At 41.6% G+C, this 19,057-nt stretch overlaps 1 protein-coding gene across 13 annotated transcripts in view; it reads right to left on the reverse strand.

Annotated features, from left to right (window-relative positions):
- The window catches only part of lrch3 (leucine-rich repeats and calponin homology (CH) domain containing 3), a 137,024-nt gene that overhangs the window by 52,278 nt on the left and 65,689 nt on the right, over nt 1-19,057 (reverse strand). For all 13 annotated transcript variants that reach the window (XR_013886332.1, XM_080185778.1, XM_080185774.1 and 10 more), the window contains exons 6-8: nt 18,910-19,022; nt 7,282-7,375; nt 2,161-2,281 (exon numbers count right to left, since the gene is read on the reverse strand). Coding sequence is in view for 12 of the 13 variants with exons in the window: in XM_080185778.1 (XP_080041904.1) it covers nt 2,161-2,281; nt 7,282-7,375; nt 18,910-19,022 (328 nt within the window). In the remaining variant the exon portion in view is untranslated. The remainder of the gene's footprint in view (nt 1-2,160; nt 2,282-7,281; nt 7,376-18,909; nt 19,023-19,057) is intronic.

Consider the following 19,057-nt stretch of genomic DNA (forward strand, 5'->3'; position numbering starts at 1 on the left):
GTGTACGTGATGAGGGGGGTGTACGTGATGAGGGGGGTGTACGTGATGAGGGGGGTGTACGTGATGAGGGGGGTGTACGTGATGAGGGGGGTGTACGTGATGAGGGGGGTGTACGTGATGAGGGGGGTGTACGTGATGAGGGGGGTGTACGTGATGAGGGGGGTGTACGTGATGAGGGGGGTGTACGTGATGAGGGGGGTGTACGTGATGAGGGGGGTGTACGTGATGAGGGGGGTGTACGTGATGAGGGGGGTGTACGTGATGAGGGGGGTGTACGTGATGAGGGGGGTGTACGTGATGAGTGGAAACAGGCAGTAGTTGCCCAAATTTTTTGCCCTGCCATGCTGCCTATTCACTTTGAAACTAGGAAGGGGGCAAAGATTTGTTAACTTGCCTTACTGCTCATATAATCAGTAAGCAGAGAATGCAAAGGAAAGTTATGAGCTTTCTCAACTTTTGTCTCATAGGACGTCCAACCCGTTTGTCCTGACGCGTATTAAGACTTCACAAGTGGAGACACTTCGGTTTGGAATTCAACTGCAATTCAGTAGCACAAATTTCAGTATGCAAATGTGCTCTCTCTAACCCTGATAAGTTACAGATATAATAAAAAGTCTCACAACACCAGGCCAAAGTCCAACAGGTTTATTTGGTAGCAAAAGCCACTAGCTTTCAGAGCACTGCCCCTTTATCAGGTGAGTGGGGGTTCTATTCACAAACAGGGCATATAAAGACACAAACTCAATTTACAGAATAATGGTTAGAATGCGAGTCTTTACAGGTAATCAAGTCTTAAAGGTACAGACAATGTGAGTGGACAGAGGGTTAAGCACAGGTTAAAGAGATGTGTATTGTCTCCAGCCAGAGAGTTAGTGAGATTTTGCAAGGCTGGCAAGTCGTGGGGGTTACAAATAGTGTGACATGAACTCAAAATCCCGGTTGAAGCCGTCCTCACATGTACGGAACTTGGCTATCAGTCTCTGCTCAGTGACTCTGCATTGTGTGTTGTGAAGGCTGCCTTGGAGAACGCTTACCCAAAGATCAGAGGCTGAATGCCCGTGACCGCTGAAATGTTCCCCAACAGGAAGAGAACAGTGTTGCCTGGTGATTGTCTGTACCTTTAAGACTTGATTACCTGGAAAGACTCGCATTCCAACCATTATTTTATAAATTGAGTTTGTGTCTTTATATGCCCTGTTTGTGAATAGAACTCCCACTCACCTGACGAAGGGACAGCACTCCGAGAGTTAGTGGCTTTTGCTACCAAATAAATCTGTTGGACTTTACCCTGGTGTTGTGAGACTTCATACTGTGTTTACTCCAGTCCAATGTCAGCATCTCCACATCAAGTTACAGATATGCCAGGACTCTACCAAACAAACTGAAAATAAGATATATTAATTGAAACAATATCTGGATCCCAGTTTAACTTCCTGATTGAATTGTTGAAAGAATCAGAATTCTCTCACTGAAGTAAAATAATATTTTACATCTTCTGAACAGAGTGGCACAGTAGTACAGTGGTTAGAGCTGCTGCTTCACAGCGCCAGGGATCCAGGTTTGATTCCCAGCTTGGGTCACTGTCTGTGTTGAGCTTGTATGTTCTCCCCACATCTGTGTAGGTTTCCTCCGGGTACTCTGATTTCCTCCCACATTCTGAAAGTCATGCTGGTTAGGTGCATTGACCCGAACAGGCACTGAACTGTGGTGACTAGAGGAATTTCACAGTAACTTTATTGCAGTGTTGATGTAAACCTCACTTGTGACAAATAAACAAACTTTACTGGTACATGTCTGAGTTTTTCAAAATGAACAAAGCAGTGGATTAATAGGGCAAAGTTCTGCTTTAAAGAGAAACTGCCTAACTTTAGAACGAAAAGTATCTGAAAAAAATGCAAGAGACCGAAGTTTGTTTAAACATTTTAAACATTTCAAGACACACTAAAAAAACCTATTAAGAGACATTTCACTTTGGTCTGATGTCATTCTTTGGCTGACTTGCCCTGATTACATTCTATGGCTGGTTTGCAGAGCATATGCCAAGTTATAAATGAAATAAATTATAGAATGTTTCTACATTTTCATTGGCTGTGCAATCTATTATGACTGCACTCACTTTATTACTGAGGGTCTTTCTGTCACACATTGAATTCACTTTACCTGTGCCATTTGTCACAAGTGGTACAGCTCTATGTTCATGATTCTGGCTCTCTCGCCGCTGCCGTTGCTCTTTTGCAATTTCAGCCATTCGCTGTGGGAGATCAGAAATCTCATCTGTGGGCTGCAATTTGAAAGGCAACTCATTATTTCACACCTACAACACAAGATAATTAATGCTAAAGCAAAGGACTTTACACAAGTGATGCTGTAACATTACAATTTGCAAATAGAGCCACATCGTAGGATATGACTTGCTAAATGTCATGTTGGGTGCATTATACACGGGGTGACAATACTTTGCAGCTTCACAACTGGACAGAATTTGTCACCATTATCAGATACTGATACATAACTGTAAACTCAGCCCTTAAATGGATATTGTCTTCACAACTGAAAGAGATGCATTAGGAACAAGATAATTACTCAGTGGGGGAGACTGTTGTACCTGTTGCGCTTGTGAGGATAAAAGAATGTGCTGTCACAGCACATGGGTTGGATGCAGTCAACCATTCAGGTTTATTGAGAAGCTGTTTACTGTACGGAGGGTTGGCCTAGATTTACTAAATACACGACTAAACTCTTAAAGTTGCAGCACACAACACAATGCCTCATCAAATATATTACATCTCATCCCCTTTACTTCTAAGGTCCTAAACAACAAATAACCAGTATACTTTTACATAGTCACTAAATAAGGCAGGCAATAAATCAACTGCACAGTTAATAGGAAGGACAATCTGGTGGGTGCCTATACCGCATTGCCTGCCTGCGCACTTCAGGTATTTGATTGTTCTCGACCTAGAGGTACTCTCAAGATCTTCTGAGGATGTCTCTACCCTGGAAAGTGTAACAGCTTCTGTTGCAAAAGAAAGGCTAGTAGTGGCAAAAGATTCTTTGGCAATCTCGGTCTCTGGTGATTGACACAAAAATCATAATCATATAGTATCTGGTAATATGGATGGTGGTTCATCCTGAGATAGGTCTGGCACACATGGGGCTGGCATGTTGGTGTGTGTAGCTAGCAACTGATCTGCATGCCATTTTCACACTAGCTCATCTTCAGTTTGTAATGTATAGGAGATAGGGTCAGTTTGTGTAAATACAGTTGGAGGAATCTACTTCTCACCGGTGGAGTAGCTGCACCTCAAAACTTGCTCTCCTTGTTGAAACAAGAATCTTTTCTAAGTGCCTTCTCTTGTCAAAATTTGTGACTGTGGTAGAAGTAGATCAAAGCTTTCTCTTTAGTAGTCAAGCTGGGGAATACTGAGTAGTCACATATGTTGCATTGAAATATGTCACCAAGAAACTGTTTAGATGGCTATTTAATGAACCTTGGCCATTGGAGGCTTTTAGTGCATGCCTCAAGGACTGGACAAACCTTTTGGCTAAACCATCCATCAAAGGGTGGGATGATGCTGATGTTGTGTGTTGAATACCACTTTTCCTTAGTTAGTTTTCAAACTTGAGCCGTGAATTGTGGTTACTTACAATTTGTTCTGATTTCCCAAATCTGGTGAACATAAGAACATAAGAAATAGGAGCAGGAGTAGGCCATCCAGCCCTTCGAGCCTGCCCCGCCATTCAATAAGATCATGGCTGATCTGTCGCTGCTCAGTTCCACTTTCCCGCCCTCTCCCCATAACCCTTAATCCCCTCTCCTATCAAAAACCCATCAACCCGCGTCTTAAAAATATTTAGAGAGGCAGCCTCCACCACTTCAACGGGCAGAGAATTCCAGAGATTCACCACCCTTTGAGTGAAGAAGTTCCTCCTCAATTCCGTTCTAAACCGCCCCCCTTTTATCTTGAGGCTGTGCCCCCTAGTCCTATTGTCTTTTTTGAGCGGGAAGAGTCTTTCCACCTCTATCCTATCCATCCCATTCATCATCTTATACGTCTCAATGAGATCTCCTCTCATTCTTCTAAACTCTAACGAGTACAAGCCCAGTTTATTCAGCCTCTCCTCATAGCTCAACCCCCTCAACTCCGGTATCAGCCTAGTAAACCTCCTCTGCACTCCCTCCAAGGCCAAAATATCTTTGCGCAGGTGCGGCGCCCAAAAATGCACACAGTACTCCAGTTGCGGCCTCACCAATGCCCTATACAGCTGCAGCAAGACCTCCCTACTTTTATATTCAATCCCCTTCGCTATGAAGGCCAGCATCCCATTCGCCTTCCTGACCACCTGCTGCACCTGCAAGCTGGGTTTTTGCGACTCATGCACAAGGACCCCGAGGTCCCTCTGCACCGTCGCCTGCTGCAGTTTTTCGCCTCGTAAGTAATAGTCCTTCCTACCATTTTTCCTACCAAAGTGGACCACCTCACACTTGCCAACATTAAATTCCATTTGCCATTTCCTGGCCCATTCGCCCAGCCTATCTAGATCCTTCTGCAGACTCTCCACACCCTCCGCACAATTTGCCGTTCCCCCAATCTTGGTGTCATCAGCAAATTTCGACACTCTACACTCGGTTCCCTCCTCCAGATCATCTATATAAATGGTAAAAAGCTGAGGCCCCAGCACCGACCCCTGGGGCACTCCACTAGTCACCATCCGCCAATCCGAATAGCACCCGTTGACCCCCACTCTCTGCCTCCTATTTGACAACCAATCCTCTATCCACGCTAACACCCTACCCCCAACTCCATGTCCCTCGACCTTCTGCAATAACCTCTTGTGAGGCACTTTGTCAAACGCTTTCTGAAAATCTAGAAAGACCACATCCACCGGCTCTCCTCTATCCACCGCCCTAGACACATCCTCATAGAACTCCAGTAAATTTGTCAGACACGACTTCCCTTTAATGAAACCGTGCTGCGTCCGCTCTATCAAGCAATTCCCTTCAAGATGCCTCGCAATTTCCTCCTTAATGACAGATTCTAACATTTTACCTACCACAGACGTTAAACTAACTGGCCTATAATTCCCTGCCTTTTGCCTGGCACCCTTCTTAAACAATGGCGTAACATTAGCCATTTTCCAATCATCCGGCACTTCCCCGGAATCCAGCGACGTTTGGAAAATAACCACCAAAGCATCCACTATCACCTCCGCCATTTCTTTCAGAACCCTCGGATGCATTCCATCCGGTCCTGGGGACTTGTCCACAATCAGCCCCTCCAGTCTGTCGAGCACCGCCTTTCTAGTAACAGTAATGTCATTAAGACCCTCCAGTCCTACCACCTTTCTATCGCTAACACCCGGCAAATTATTCACGTCCTCCTCCGTGAAGACAGAAACAAAAAAGTTATTCAATACCTTAGCCATATCCCCATCCCCTACCACTAGGTCCCCTTTCTCATCCTCTAAAGGACCAACATTCACCCTAGCCAGCCTCTTTCTTTTTATATATTTATAAAAACTCTTGCTATCCTTTTTTATATTAAGCGCTAGCCCAGCTTCATAGTTTCTCCTACCCTTCCTTATCAACTTCTTTGTCAATCTTTGTTGACATTTAAACCTCTCCCAATCCTCTTCTCGCCCACTACTCTTAGCTACTCTAAATTCCTCCGCTTTTAGTTTAACACTTTCCTTCACCTCATCAAGTTTTTCAATGGTTTGTTCTACAGTTGTTGACTTCATTACAGCCAACTGACAACCATGAACATGTGCTTTCTTATAGACCTGCAAAGTCTATGTGTAATGTTGCCACGGCATTTTAAGTGACTCCCTTGGATGTATTAGGGACAGTGGTTCCCTAACCATGCACATGACCAGCATAGTCCTGCTTTTTCCACGATCTGGACATCAGGTCCAGGTAACAGAAGTAACACCTTGCAAGTTCTCTCATTCGAACTATACTAGGGTGTCCTTCATGTAATTGCTCCAATACTCTTTATTTTAAATTTGGAGGAATTATTTCCTGCATCCCACACAACAGACATTGCCCTGTACTGTCAACTCGAGTTTTCTGGAAATATATGGCTTTATTTCAGGACGTGCTCCTGTTAATTTCCGTTTTACCACCATTTTCAGTACCTTTCCCATTCCCTGACTATACTATCCCCAATTATAACTTTGTGTCTTTTCTCCCCCAACTTGAATGGCTCCCTGAGTCATGTAACAGTGAGTTCTAGCTTTCAATGCAATACAAGATAGATATATTTTTCACTCTACCTCAGTGCGTTACTCAAACTATGCACATGATGAGCTCTGATCCTGAACTCCTCAGATTGTCCTGCTTTTTAATGTTGCTAGGGCCTTTCTTTCTGCCCCACTATCTTACTGGTCCAGTGTCAGGTGCAACAGCTGCCCTGCTGCTGATTCTGCTTCGATCTTTGGAAACATTGAAAGGAGATTGAGTCTTCAATAAGCAAGTGCAGTTTTGATTTTTTTTCTTTTTTGCCCAAAGAGAATTTTTAATCAGCTTCTCATCACTTTTCTTTTTATTCAATTGTATATGTTACTCTTGTGAGGATAAAAGAAAGTGGAGTTGCAATTATTTGCAGTCAATAGGCAGGGCTGTTGATTTGTTCACTGTACAAAAGCTTCGGCTAGACTTACTAAAAGACCACGAAGCAGCCAATGACATCACTAAACACGTGACCAGAAGTAGTGGCACAGCACATTTACTCAAATATGTAACAGAGACAACGAATGCTTTTAAAAAAATGGTGTTGAACTGGTGAGCCACAAACCAATATCAAAGACTGATCTGGATTAGCCATTTGACCACAGCTTCCAAACTGATAATGTGCTGGTTAAATGCATTGGCCATGCTAAATTCCCCCTCAGTGTACCTGAACAAGCGCCAGAGTGTGGCGACGAGGGGATTTTCACAGTAACTTCAATGCAGTGTTAACGTAAGTCTACTTGTGACACTACTTTATAAACTTAAGCTACACTTAAACAACAAGCAACATGAGTGAGTACCGTTAATGGAATCATTAAATGCCAAAAGAGATTAACTTGATAATCCACTTTCCCAGTGCAGCAAGCACAGAATGAAGTACATCTGATCAGGAACAAAAGGAAATTGAGTGTGTTAATTTTTATTACGAGCAGCGTATACTGTATGAAAGTTTTTTTAAAGCTACTGATATTTGTAACGGATGTTGAAACAGTTTTGAAAGCTGGTTGCACCTGCCCCATGTTATTTTAAAAAGGTATTGAATTACGTACCTCATTTCCGGACCATCTTTTATCTCCACTGTCAACGCTATTGAAGCCAGAATCCAGAGCTCCATATGGCCGTCCCGCGAAATAGTCTTCGTGACTGCAGAAAGAGTAAAGATCAAACACAGGAAGACCTAACTGATGGCAGAAAAACAATCTTTTAAAATGGAACGCAGTGTTAACATATCAACACTGTTTAAATTTCACGTGGCCTTCACTTTTGTAAGAGAAAGTTATGCTGCATACTGGCTTTGAGTGTGCAGATACATAACATTTCCTTCAATATAAATCAACTACATGAAGTGAAATAACATTTTTAATCTTTCAATCTGTACTCTCAACAGCTTTTTCGTTGCTATTTCAGAAGTTTCAAATATTTATAACTCTCTAATATTGCTCATCTCCCCTCCTGGATTGTCACTGATCTTCTAGAGATCTCCACATGCCCCACTGCCTCTGTGGCTTTTATACCTCAACCATACATAGCCTGTTTCTGCTCTTTCTCAAGATCCACAAACAGCACTGTCCTGGTAGAGCTATTGTTTCTTCCATTTTTTACCTCAGGGAGCTTATTTGTTCCTACTTTAACTCTATTTTTTCTCCTCTGGTCCAGTATTGTTGTACTTGTAGGTGTGACTCTTCCAACGTTCCCCCATCACTTCTTCGAACTTCCTACCACACTATCCTTTTACCCTGGACGTCTCATCCGATACATCCATCCAACCAGACAGCTTGCAGAGAATCTACCTCTTCCTTGAATGGAGGCCGAACCAGTCCCCATTCATCATCACCCTCTTCCACTTCGTTGAATTTGTTCTTACTTTGAACAATTTCTTCTTTCATTCCTCACTTCCTACAAATAGAATGTTACTCTGGAAATTTGTGAATATGTCCTTGCCTTGCCTGTCTTTTTGCGATATATTTGGAACATTTTGTTTCAGTCCTACATAGGTTTTCCTCATCCTCCAAATGTTGATAATATATTGGAACCACTTCTTGCTCTTGCCCAAAATATAAAATTTAATCAACTTAATTTCAATTTCCACTTTTCCCTTGCCTTCACACGTTCACTCCAATCAGGGAGCACTTAATCCACTGCTACATTGTCATTCCTGTGCTCTATCCAGGCGATGCTCATCAAACAAGAAGAAAATGTAACCCCTATGACTCAATCTCTGCTCAACTAGCAAATGTCAATGATTAGACAGTTCCAAATCTTTTTTGTTCAGCCGTCATAAATGATGTGACTTATACATGAGTAATATCAATTTATAATTTCATTGGGTGACCAAACAGATACTGAACTATTTAGACCCTGACTAAAGATGGCTGTCATAAGTTACCTGATATCTGGTATTGTACCTTGACCAATCTCTGAAAAGTTCCACAATGAATTGCAATCCAGACATGCCACATCTTTCTCCTGAATTTCACACCTGAAGCTGCTATGAATTAATTCAAAGTGGTTTACTGAAATGCACTAGACACAACATTTGCATTTCTCCAAGGTTGCTTCTCCAATGGAGAAAGTCTGCTGACTCAAAGTAGTAATGGCTAGGGTGTTACTGAATCTATTTACCTCCCGCCCCCTCCACCATGAAATAAACGTATCTGCCAGTTCAGATACCAGGTAAACTAACCCTTCTGAAGCCTTTATGGGGAGAGAGAGAGATTATATGACTGAAGTAATAATTTTCAAATCTCTTTAATGCAAGTTGCTAAAGACAGAAGGAAGACTTAGTTGGGAAAGGATGCCAATGAAGCGCAAAGGAGCTCCCTTCTCTTCACTCCCAAGTTGAGATCCTATCAATGTACAGTTTAAAAGTCCAGCACAGAGATAATGAGTTTTTCACTGAAAGAAAACTCATTGAAAGGATGCAAAACGCATCAACTTCTGGAAGAGATGGATTACAAGTCAAAAAGAAATTGTTTCCAGCAACTGCAATTACATGGGCTTCAATTCAACTCCTGGAATCTAAAGGAACTTGGAAAAAATTCTGCCATAGCCACAATGAACAGCCAAAGCTCAAAAGCAGTGAACTTTCAAGCCTTTTATTTTTCAGCATTGAACTTTAACTTGGTTAAGGCGACAAATACCCACAGTATAACTTGCAAATTTTACATGCTTTGTGCGTGTGTGAATGTGGGTCACTAAAGTTCAAGAACTAAGAATTTACCTTTTTAAATATTTTGCTATCTTTACCTTGGCGGGTTTTTAATTCAATATAAACAAACCCTTTTTAACTTTAAACCTCAAGAAAGCCTGTCAGGTCAATTAATTTGCAATCAGTAGATAAACAGTTAAGCATGGACACAGAGAAAGTTCTTTCATTCTTCCAAACTCTCAAAAAAACCTTTTAGTGTGACTTGAGAAGGTACATTAAGGGGAGTCATTTTTACCCCTCCTCACATGGCTATAACATGGTGCTGTGAAATACAAAGAGTGCAATTACAAAGAACACTACTGGACGTTTCAGGAAAAAAGCAGCTTATTCATTACTGTTGCTGACCAAGTTCAAACGCTAGCTCACAATATACAAACGAACCACCTAGAGAATAACCAGGATGATACCAGAAATGTGCTGTCACATCTGGTCATTGGCTACCGAGTTCACCATTAGCCAACAAGTTTCCTCCCAGATGTGGAAGGGAACAATATATCTGTAAGAAGGTCAACTGCTTATATTACATAAAATATTACAGATTGGTGTACCCATTACAAAAGTGCTGTCAATTTAAAATCAAACAAGTTACTGAACTTAGATGTGTAACATTATATCATATCCTGTTCACAAATTTAGCTCAAAATGGAATGTGGGATTTAACAAAAAATTTTGCCTTTTCAAACAACATTTCTCATCAGTAAATTTCATGATTCAATTAAACAAAATCTAGTGGCAATTCATTATTTCAAAGCAACAAACGTAATCACCTCAAGATTGAACTTATGGAAAAAAGCACTGGCAGACCAGGAAGGCCTAGTCTGTTCTGAGCAAGAGGTATTACAGGACACTCTGAGTTCAGTAATTAAAAGCACACTAACTCAATCACTTAAGGGCAGACCAATTTCCAAGCTCAGTGAAATGTATTCACTTATTTGGGCATTTGATTGTGCAAATGGCATCTGAGAACCACCACTGGCTCTTCTGAAGAAGAGTTTAACAAAAGAAGTAATTATTAGGGGTAACCCAACTGTTCATCCCAGAATTAATGTAACGACTGATTAAAATTTTAAAAAACAGGTCAAAGGCCACTCCTATTTAAAACTGTTTTAATGTTAGATTCCAAAGATATTGAAATTGTCTTTAATTGCCCAGCAGGATGTCTCGCTAGGGGAACTGCAGTTGTTATGATGCCAAAAACAGTCTGCCTGGCTCCTACTTAATTAATGCTGTAATGAGAATTCAGAATACGGGAAATGAATGAGATTTGGCAGATAGACACATCACAGCAGTTGTCAGATAATAGCTCAGCTGACATTAACAGTTTGATCGCTAACGAACTGAGAAGTCAATGAGTGTTAACTCACTCTGACATTCTCCCTAAATTCGTGCATTCTACATATTGTTAGACAAAATCTTCTACACTAGATAAATACACTGACAAAGTACTGTATTCCAGCTGCCTTTCTTTTCAACTTAATTAAATTCTACCACAATAGTCATTTGGTGGTACATAACTTGAGTATTTTTGAAAAAAAGAGACAAAGGGAAAGCTTCAACATATCTCTTTTTTCAGCAAAACGTGTCACTATTTCTACTGTTCCCACCTTTAGGTAGCCAGTTAAGGTGTCAAGCAGCTGACTACTTACCTGTTCATGCTAAGTTGGACTGAAGGATGGGCTGTCATTCATGAAACCACAACCCACCTTGTGTTGGTCTCTTAGGAGTAAGAGAAGGAAAAAGTAGAGCACTGCATTCCACTTTCTGTGCTTTGCTGCCTGATACAGTTACAGGTAACATTAGAAACATATGTAATATAACTGAATCATTTTTACGTTACATTTTTCAAATTCCTCAAGAAACGAAGCAGGGAGTTCCACGAAAGTTTTAGAAATAGGTTATATTTTAAAGTGGGAACGCAATTGTAATTCTTAAAGAGGTTTCATGACTGGCTGGCTTAATGTGGCAGATTTTATTTTTTATTTGTTTCTCATCCCAATACACAAAAATGCCGTTACATTTGGGAGATATACTGAACTTGCTTATTTACAGATGTGCGTGCTCTTACATGGCTGCTTTTTCTTGCCTGTTTTCCAATCTAGTGATATGTGGCATCACTTCTGGTGAATACATTAACACAGTAGAGATTCAGTAAGCTAATGAGGATTAATAATAAATACATAACATTTTCTCCCCCCTTAAACTGAACATCCCCAACGAGTTCAAAACAAGTTCTACGTGAACAATAATCAAGTTTGTCACTATCAATAAGTCAGATGGTGTGGAAGTCATCACTCTTGAACATGGTTGATGCAAACTCTGGTGTCGTCTTCTTTATGTGGGTATGCCGGCGTTGGACTGGCGTATATTATCAAATAAATATATTATCAAATAAATAGGTTGATATATTATCAAATAAATAGGTTGGACTAAAACCTGGTGTCGTCTTCTTTACACAGGTGATGACCTCTAGCATTTTCATCTTTCCACTAATGTCATTGTTCTGCTAGTCCAGTAGTGGCAGGATGATATGGTGCAGACCTAATATGTTGAACACGTTTCTCTTGTAAGAAAATTTTGAATTCTTGAGACAAACTGAGGTCTGTTGTCGCTTACTAACTGTTCAATCCAAATTGATTAAATGCTTCTCCTGGCTTCTCGGTAGACCTTTTGCTTGAAATAGGTTTAATCGCAACAACTCTGGCCACCGTATGAGCATCAACCCGTACCAAAAACATATTTCCTTCGAAAGGTCCTGAAAAATCCACATGCACTTGTTGCCAAGCCTCTTCAAGGGATTCCATGGATGCAGCAGTGGTAGGTTCCTTACCTCTGCATAGGGAGAACATAGTTTAGCTTTCTCTTCAATTTCCCCAACCAGTCCAGGCCATCAGAAATAACTCCACACTATTTCATTCACGTGTACGATTCTGCAATGGCCCTCATATAACTTCTCAAACACCCACTTTCTCAGTGGTGGGGGAATGATTACTCTGAGCCCTCATTGAAGACATCCCAACTGTACCAGCAGCTTCAATCTCCTGCAGTGGTAGAGTTTCAGGTTAGGTGCTAGTTCCGGGGTCTTCCCTTGTAATACCATATCCATCACTTCTGAGTGTATCAGATTGCTCAGTGTATGGTTCCTCACTTGTCTAGAAGTGACTGGCGTATTGTCTACCTTTCCTAAGTAGAATATAGTAGTGTGCCGAATTACCTGGCTGTGTTAATTTTGAAAGTCCATCCACATTACCATGTAGACTAGATTGACAATACTTAATGGTATAGTACGTGCAGACATAAGTAATATGGAATTCCCATGTGCGATCCAAACATGGTAGTTAATGGATGATGGTCTGTCAACAATGTAAAATCTCTCCCGTACAGGAATTGCTGGAACTTCTTTACACCAATGATCCCCAATGCTTCCCTTTCAATCTGTGAAAAGTTACTTTCAGCCTTACTCAAGATCCGAGATGTAAAAGTAATGGACTTGTCTTCATCTGAAAGCCTAATGTGGGATACCAACACTCCTACACAATAAGAGAAGGCATCACAAGCTAACTGTAAGAATAGAGTAGGACCAAAATGCACAAGAATTTCAGATTTAAGTCGCACCTCTTTGGCTTGCGCAAAAACATTATTGGCATCGATCACACCGCTTTCAATTCTTGTTCTGACACAAAAGGTCATATAATGCTTTCAGAACGATTGCCAAGTTTGACACAAACCTTTTGTCACAGTTCAATAATCCTAGGAAGAAATGCAACCGATTAATATTCTGAGGTGCAGGCGCCTCTGCAATAGTCGTGACTTTTGAAGTAGATTTGTGAAGCCCCGCGTATCAATCACGTGTCCCAAATACTCAACGGAGGGTTGGAAGAATTCACACATCTTTCCAGACTCTCAGATGATACTCTTCCAATCTCTGAAGAGTGACATCCAAATTCCAAAGATGCTTCTCTTTGTTTCTTCCAGTAACGAGGATGTCATCCAGGTAGCACTGGACTCCGCTCAGTTACTTAGGATCTGATCCACTGCTGTTTGGAACAATGATGTGATACCAAATGGCAATCACTGGTACCTGAAAAAATCTTCATGCTTCATGTTGTCAGACATTCCTGTGACGGCTTGTCCACATCTGCAAGTAAGCCTGGCTCAGGTCAATTTTGCTAAAGTGTTGGCCTCCAGCCAGTCCACAAATAAGTCAATGTGAAATAACAGGTACTGTTCCACACATGACACTGGATTAATGGTGACTTTGAAGTCTCCGCAGATCTGGACAGATCCGTCCTTTTGGTGACAGGAGTTATTGACATGACACATTCACTAATGCTGACGGGTTCCAAGACTCCCATCTTCACAAATCACTCCAAAGTAATTTCCACCTTCGGTCTAACAACGTATGATATAGACCTCGCCATCAAGCATTTTGCGTGGCTTCCTTCTTTTATTTTCAATTTAACTGTAATGTCTTTCATGCTCCGTAATTCACAATCAAACACAGCAGTGTGTTTCTGTAACTTTTTTGCGAGGCCTGATTCTCCAATGGTCATCTTGTTGCCTTTAGCCCAGTTCAGTTGAATCTTCCCAACCACGCACAACTCATTAATGCTAGATAATTTCTCTTCACTAAGTGTAGAGGCAAATCTGCTGTTTGCCTATTCAGTTACACAGCTACTTTGATGCAGCCTTATAGGGAACCATTTCACCTGTTTAGGTCTTCAGCATGATTCTTGATGGCTTCAAGGGAACATGTCTGAGTTTCTGGCAACAGCCTGACTGCTGTTCCAGTGCCAACTTCCACCCTAGTTGGTTGTCCATCCAGCATTGGAGTAACCTCATATCTATGTGTAGCGCCAACAACTGCTAGCACATTCAGTGATAATTACTCCTTAGACTGTGGCTCACTTTATTTTTCTCAACCTCTAAACATTTCTCCTTTCGCTCTGTTTAAAAGCTGGTATTTTTTGGTTCTTTGTTCTTATTTTTACTTCCAACTTGCTTTTTCCTTCCAGTAGGCATACTCTGTCGTTTCTTTCTCCCCACAACTTCAACATACCATGTCTATACATCAGCATACAGCTGCAGAATGCCCTGGCTTTGCACACCAGTGCCACTGTGTGAATTTCAAGATTCTTGGGTGTCGATTGAGCAGCCATTTTATGTCGAGAGTACACAAACTCAATTGCTAATCTTATTTTGCAACCAATTCAATAAAAACAGCAGGTTCCATGCCTTTTTCTTTTACAGTAAGGTTACTCTTGATCAGAAAATGTTTCCATACTGTTTTACTAGGCAGCCAACAGACAAATCTGTCCCGACTTGTACAATTCAGCTCATCTCCAAACGCTCAATATTCTGCAGGTTTTTTAAGCACAGCCACGAAATGTACAATTGACTCCACCTCTTGGTTTCTTTTCTGGAATCTGAAATGCTCTACAATCACCAAAGGCTTCAGCAAAAAATGTGCTTGCACAATATCTATGAGCTGTTTAGCCTAGATTCCCAGATTGCACTAAACTTTGGAGGAGATTAAATGCTTCCTCCCCCCACATCACACCCAGGAAAGGGGGTACCCTAATATCTTTAGCTATTTTGTTTGCCCACACAAAATAGCCAAAATGCTCAGTATAAGAGCTCCAGCACTCCACATTTTCATCAAAGCATTTCGCAACACCAAAAACACCAGCACTTTCTCTACTAATGGAGGTTTCCCATATGCGCACTTCGCAACGTGTTTCCAACAGCAACTTTGATTTCTTTCACACAAGGTAACAATCTGACCTTCAGTCTCTTATTCAACACACCCAGTTCGATAATTGCTCTGCAGCAGATCATTACTCACATCCACCTAGCCAGTTAGGTCAGGAGCACATGAAGAGCTTCATTTCTAACGTTTCTTTTTCCAACTTTTCTCAGCAAATTTTAGTCCCGCGTGGCCAGCAATACCTGTTTATCAAACTTGTTGCCAGTTTTTATGTTGTATATTGGCGATGTGCTGTGCTCAGGACACAGTTAAAAGCAACAAAGTTTTATTTACAGATGTGTTCTCTCTTACATGGCTACTTCTTTTCTGTCTGTTTCCCATGCTGGTGACTTGTGGTGTCACCGTCGTTGAATACATGACTACATTATCACAACAGAGCTTCAGTAAGCTAGAAAGGATTAATACAAATATATATCAAATGTGTGCGTGAAGCTAAATATGAATCAGTGCTGAGGGTTCAGTCAACGGTGTGCATGATAAAAAAGGTGGTCCTGTTCTCATAAAGCCAGAGGAATCTGGAAATCTTCAGCAGGTCAGGCTGTATTTGTGGAAAGAGAAATAGTTACCATTTCAGGTCGTTGAACTTCCAGCGCTCAATTCTGACAATAGAACATCAACCTGAAACATTGATTCTGGTTGTCACAGGAGCCCTTTAAAAATGACAGGTGGGTCCATACTCAGAAATACCTGACCCCATTCCCAGATTATACAATTTCTGAGAATGCCTTTAAAGTTGCGGACTGTTTCCTGTCAGACATCCGACCTGGCCAACTCCATTAGTAAAATAAATACCTCCACCAACTCTTTTCATGGGGTCAAGCCACCTTTTTAAGAGTGACGGGCCCTGATTTTAATGGCACAGCCACCTGAGGCTCATAAGATCGTATCCGAGGCCAAGGGCAAATGCTGTTCTGTGAGCCTCGCCCACCCTAATTTCGGGGCGGCCGTGCTGGTAAAATCAGGGCCATGGTTTCCTTAAAGGAGTCATGAACTCAAGTGTGCATGAGAGAACCATTTAACAGAATAGCCCAAAAGTTTCTCCTCTTGTCTCCTCTGCCAAGTTACACCCCGTTCAGGTCCCTCATGCTCTTCCGCTTGCCTCTGCTTACCAAGGCTCTGCGCTTTCATGTACCCCCTCATGCAACGCCAAGCTCTGCTTTTCCAGCCACCCCCTCAGGCCCCCTATGCCGAGCTCTGGAACTTCCACACCCATTGGCTTACTGTGCGCTTTCTGGAACCAATGAAAACAATATAAATGGGATGCATTAAAAATAAGCCATGAAAAAATGTAATCCTTTAATAACCTTCCTTATGCTTGAAAATAAACTCTGGACAAGCTAATAAAAGTGTCAATCATCTAGATCCTATGAAGTTTCAAAAACCACAAACATTTGAAACCAGTTATATCAACAAATATAGTGAAATTGACCACAGAGACCAGAGGCCCTGACCTGTTACTCAAACAATGTTTCCTCTGGGGCGGAGATGTTCTGTTATTCTAATAGATGCTTGGGCTCTCAAGCAAACCTCATTACGTGTATTTGGCTTTTTTGAAATTTCAAAGGGCTTGGATATTTGACATTTAGTAGCTTATCCAGACTTTTATCAAGCACTGGAAAAAATGATTAAAGGATTACATTTTTTCAAAGCTTTTGTTTTAAATGCACCCTAATTTACACTGTGGTGTTCACTGGTTTTAGGAAGGGTACAATGAGTAAATGTGCATGCAAGTGTCAGAGATTGGCATGAGGGCACATAAAGGGACTGAGGGATGAGTAGAAGGACAGAGCCTGATGTAGGAGGCATGAGGGGATATACTGGGTGGGTGGGTGGAGAGGGAGAGCTTGGCATGGGGGCATGAGGAGTCAGGGATGGAATATAAGGAATAATTGGAAGGTGGAAGGGGCTGTAATGGATGAAGGAAGGAGGGCTTTATATATGTTCTTTAAAAATTGGGACAAAACTCCATGGCACTGATCTCAACTTTATTAGTAGACTGGCTGAGCACCCAGCAATCATTGTAGTTGCCTCAGCACTTTTGTGTTATCTGTCTAGATTCGAGCTCATATATAGTTCCCAGCCAATGAAGATCCCACCTTGAGTGCTTTTTCCAAGGCAGGTGAGATGGAAATTTTCCCAACTCTTCCTACCAGCCTCGAAGATGAAAATCCAGGTCGTTAACAACGTTTCCCTTCCACAGACTTGCTGAGTATTTTCAGCATTCTCTATTTATTTCAGATTTTCAGCACCTGCAGCATTTTGCTTCTGACCATGTTTTTACTTGTTGGTGACATGTTTACACTTTCAGAAGCTTTCATTGACAGTCATCAAGGATTATTTTTACCCTTTTTCCCCAGTGCAGCATAGAACATAACAGCGCAGAACAGGCCCTTCGGCCCACGATGTTGCGCCGACCAGTTACAAAAACAATGACCCACTAGCCTATACCAATCCCTTTTTGTCCATAAACCTATCCAGAGATCTCTTAAACGCCCCCAAACTAGGCGCATTTACAACTGCAGCAGGCAGGGCATTCCAATCCCTCACCACCCGCTGGGTAAAGAACCTACCCCTGACATCCGTCCTATAACTACCCCCCCTTAATTTAAAGCCATGCCCCCTCGTGCTAGTTTTCTCCATCCGAGGAAAAAGGCTATCACTATCCACCCTATCTAAACCTCTAATCATCTTATATGTTTCAATAAGATCCCCTCTTAGCCGCCTTCTTTCCAACGAAAACAACCCTAAATCCCTCAGTCTCTCCTCATAGGACCTCCCCACCATACCAGGCAACATCCTAGTAAACCTCCTCTGCACCCTCTCCAAAGCCTCCACATCCTTCCTGTAATGTGGGGACCAGAACTGCACATAGTACTCCAAGTGCGGCCGCACCAGAGTAGTGTACAGTTGCAACACGACGCTGCGACTCCTAAATTCAATCCCCCTACCAATAAACGCCAAGACACCATACGCCTTCTTAACAACCTCACCTACTTGATTCCCTACTTTCAGGGATCTATGTACACATACACCTAGATCCCTCTGTTCATCCACACTATTCAAAGTCCTCTCGTTAGCCCTATACTCGACACATCTGTTGCTCCTACCAAAGTGAATTACCTCACACTTCTCCGCATTAAATTCCATCCGCCACCTCTCGGCCCAGCTCTGCAACCTATCTAAGTCTCCCTGCAGACTATGACACCCTTCCTCACAATCTACCACACCTCCGACTTTGGTGTCATCAGCAAATTTACTAATCCACCCAACTATACCCTCATCCAGATCATTAATAAAGATTACAAACAACAGTGGCCCCAAAACAGATCCCTGAGGCACACCACTCGTAACCGAAATGTTACGCATGTTACAACCTACTTCCAGCTAAGGGCTGAGTGCAACTGAACACATACCCAACAAGGAATCCAGAATTTTGTTTGACATTACCTTAACCCATTAGGGTCTGAATTAATCTCTTATTCACTCTCCCAATGAAAAAGCTTTAATGATGAAACAAAATAGGTTTCAGAGTCATTCATTAAGCTTCAAATCACAGGTACAAAATTCATGCCTAAAACTGAATTCTGGTTAGTAAGAGAAGTAATGAAATGTGAAAAAAATATATCCCTGACATGTTTAAACTGCAGGTAACAAGTGAAAGATTTTAGATTGATCCAAATTAAATTAGTAAATTTCATTACTAACCATGAATTGAATCCGATCTGCCTCGTTCGATCATATTCTGGCAGATCTGGAACGCTTTTACATGCTTCAATATTCAGATATTTGAATATATGGATTTTCCCCTTTATACAAATCTAAAAGAAAAGCACAAGTGTTTGATTTTTATCAT

Source organism: Carcharhinus amblyrhynchos, chromosome 3, assembly GCF_965287045.1.
Source record: "Carcharhinus amblyrhynchos chromosome 3, sCarAmb.v2.hapA, whole genome shotgun sequence".
NCBI lineage: Eukaryota > Metazoa > Chordata > Chondrichthyes > Carcharhiniformes > Carcharhinidae > Carcharhinus > Carcharhinus amblyrhynchos.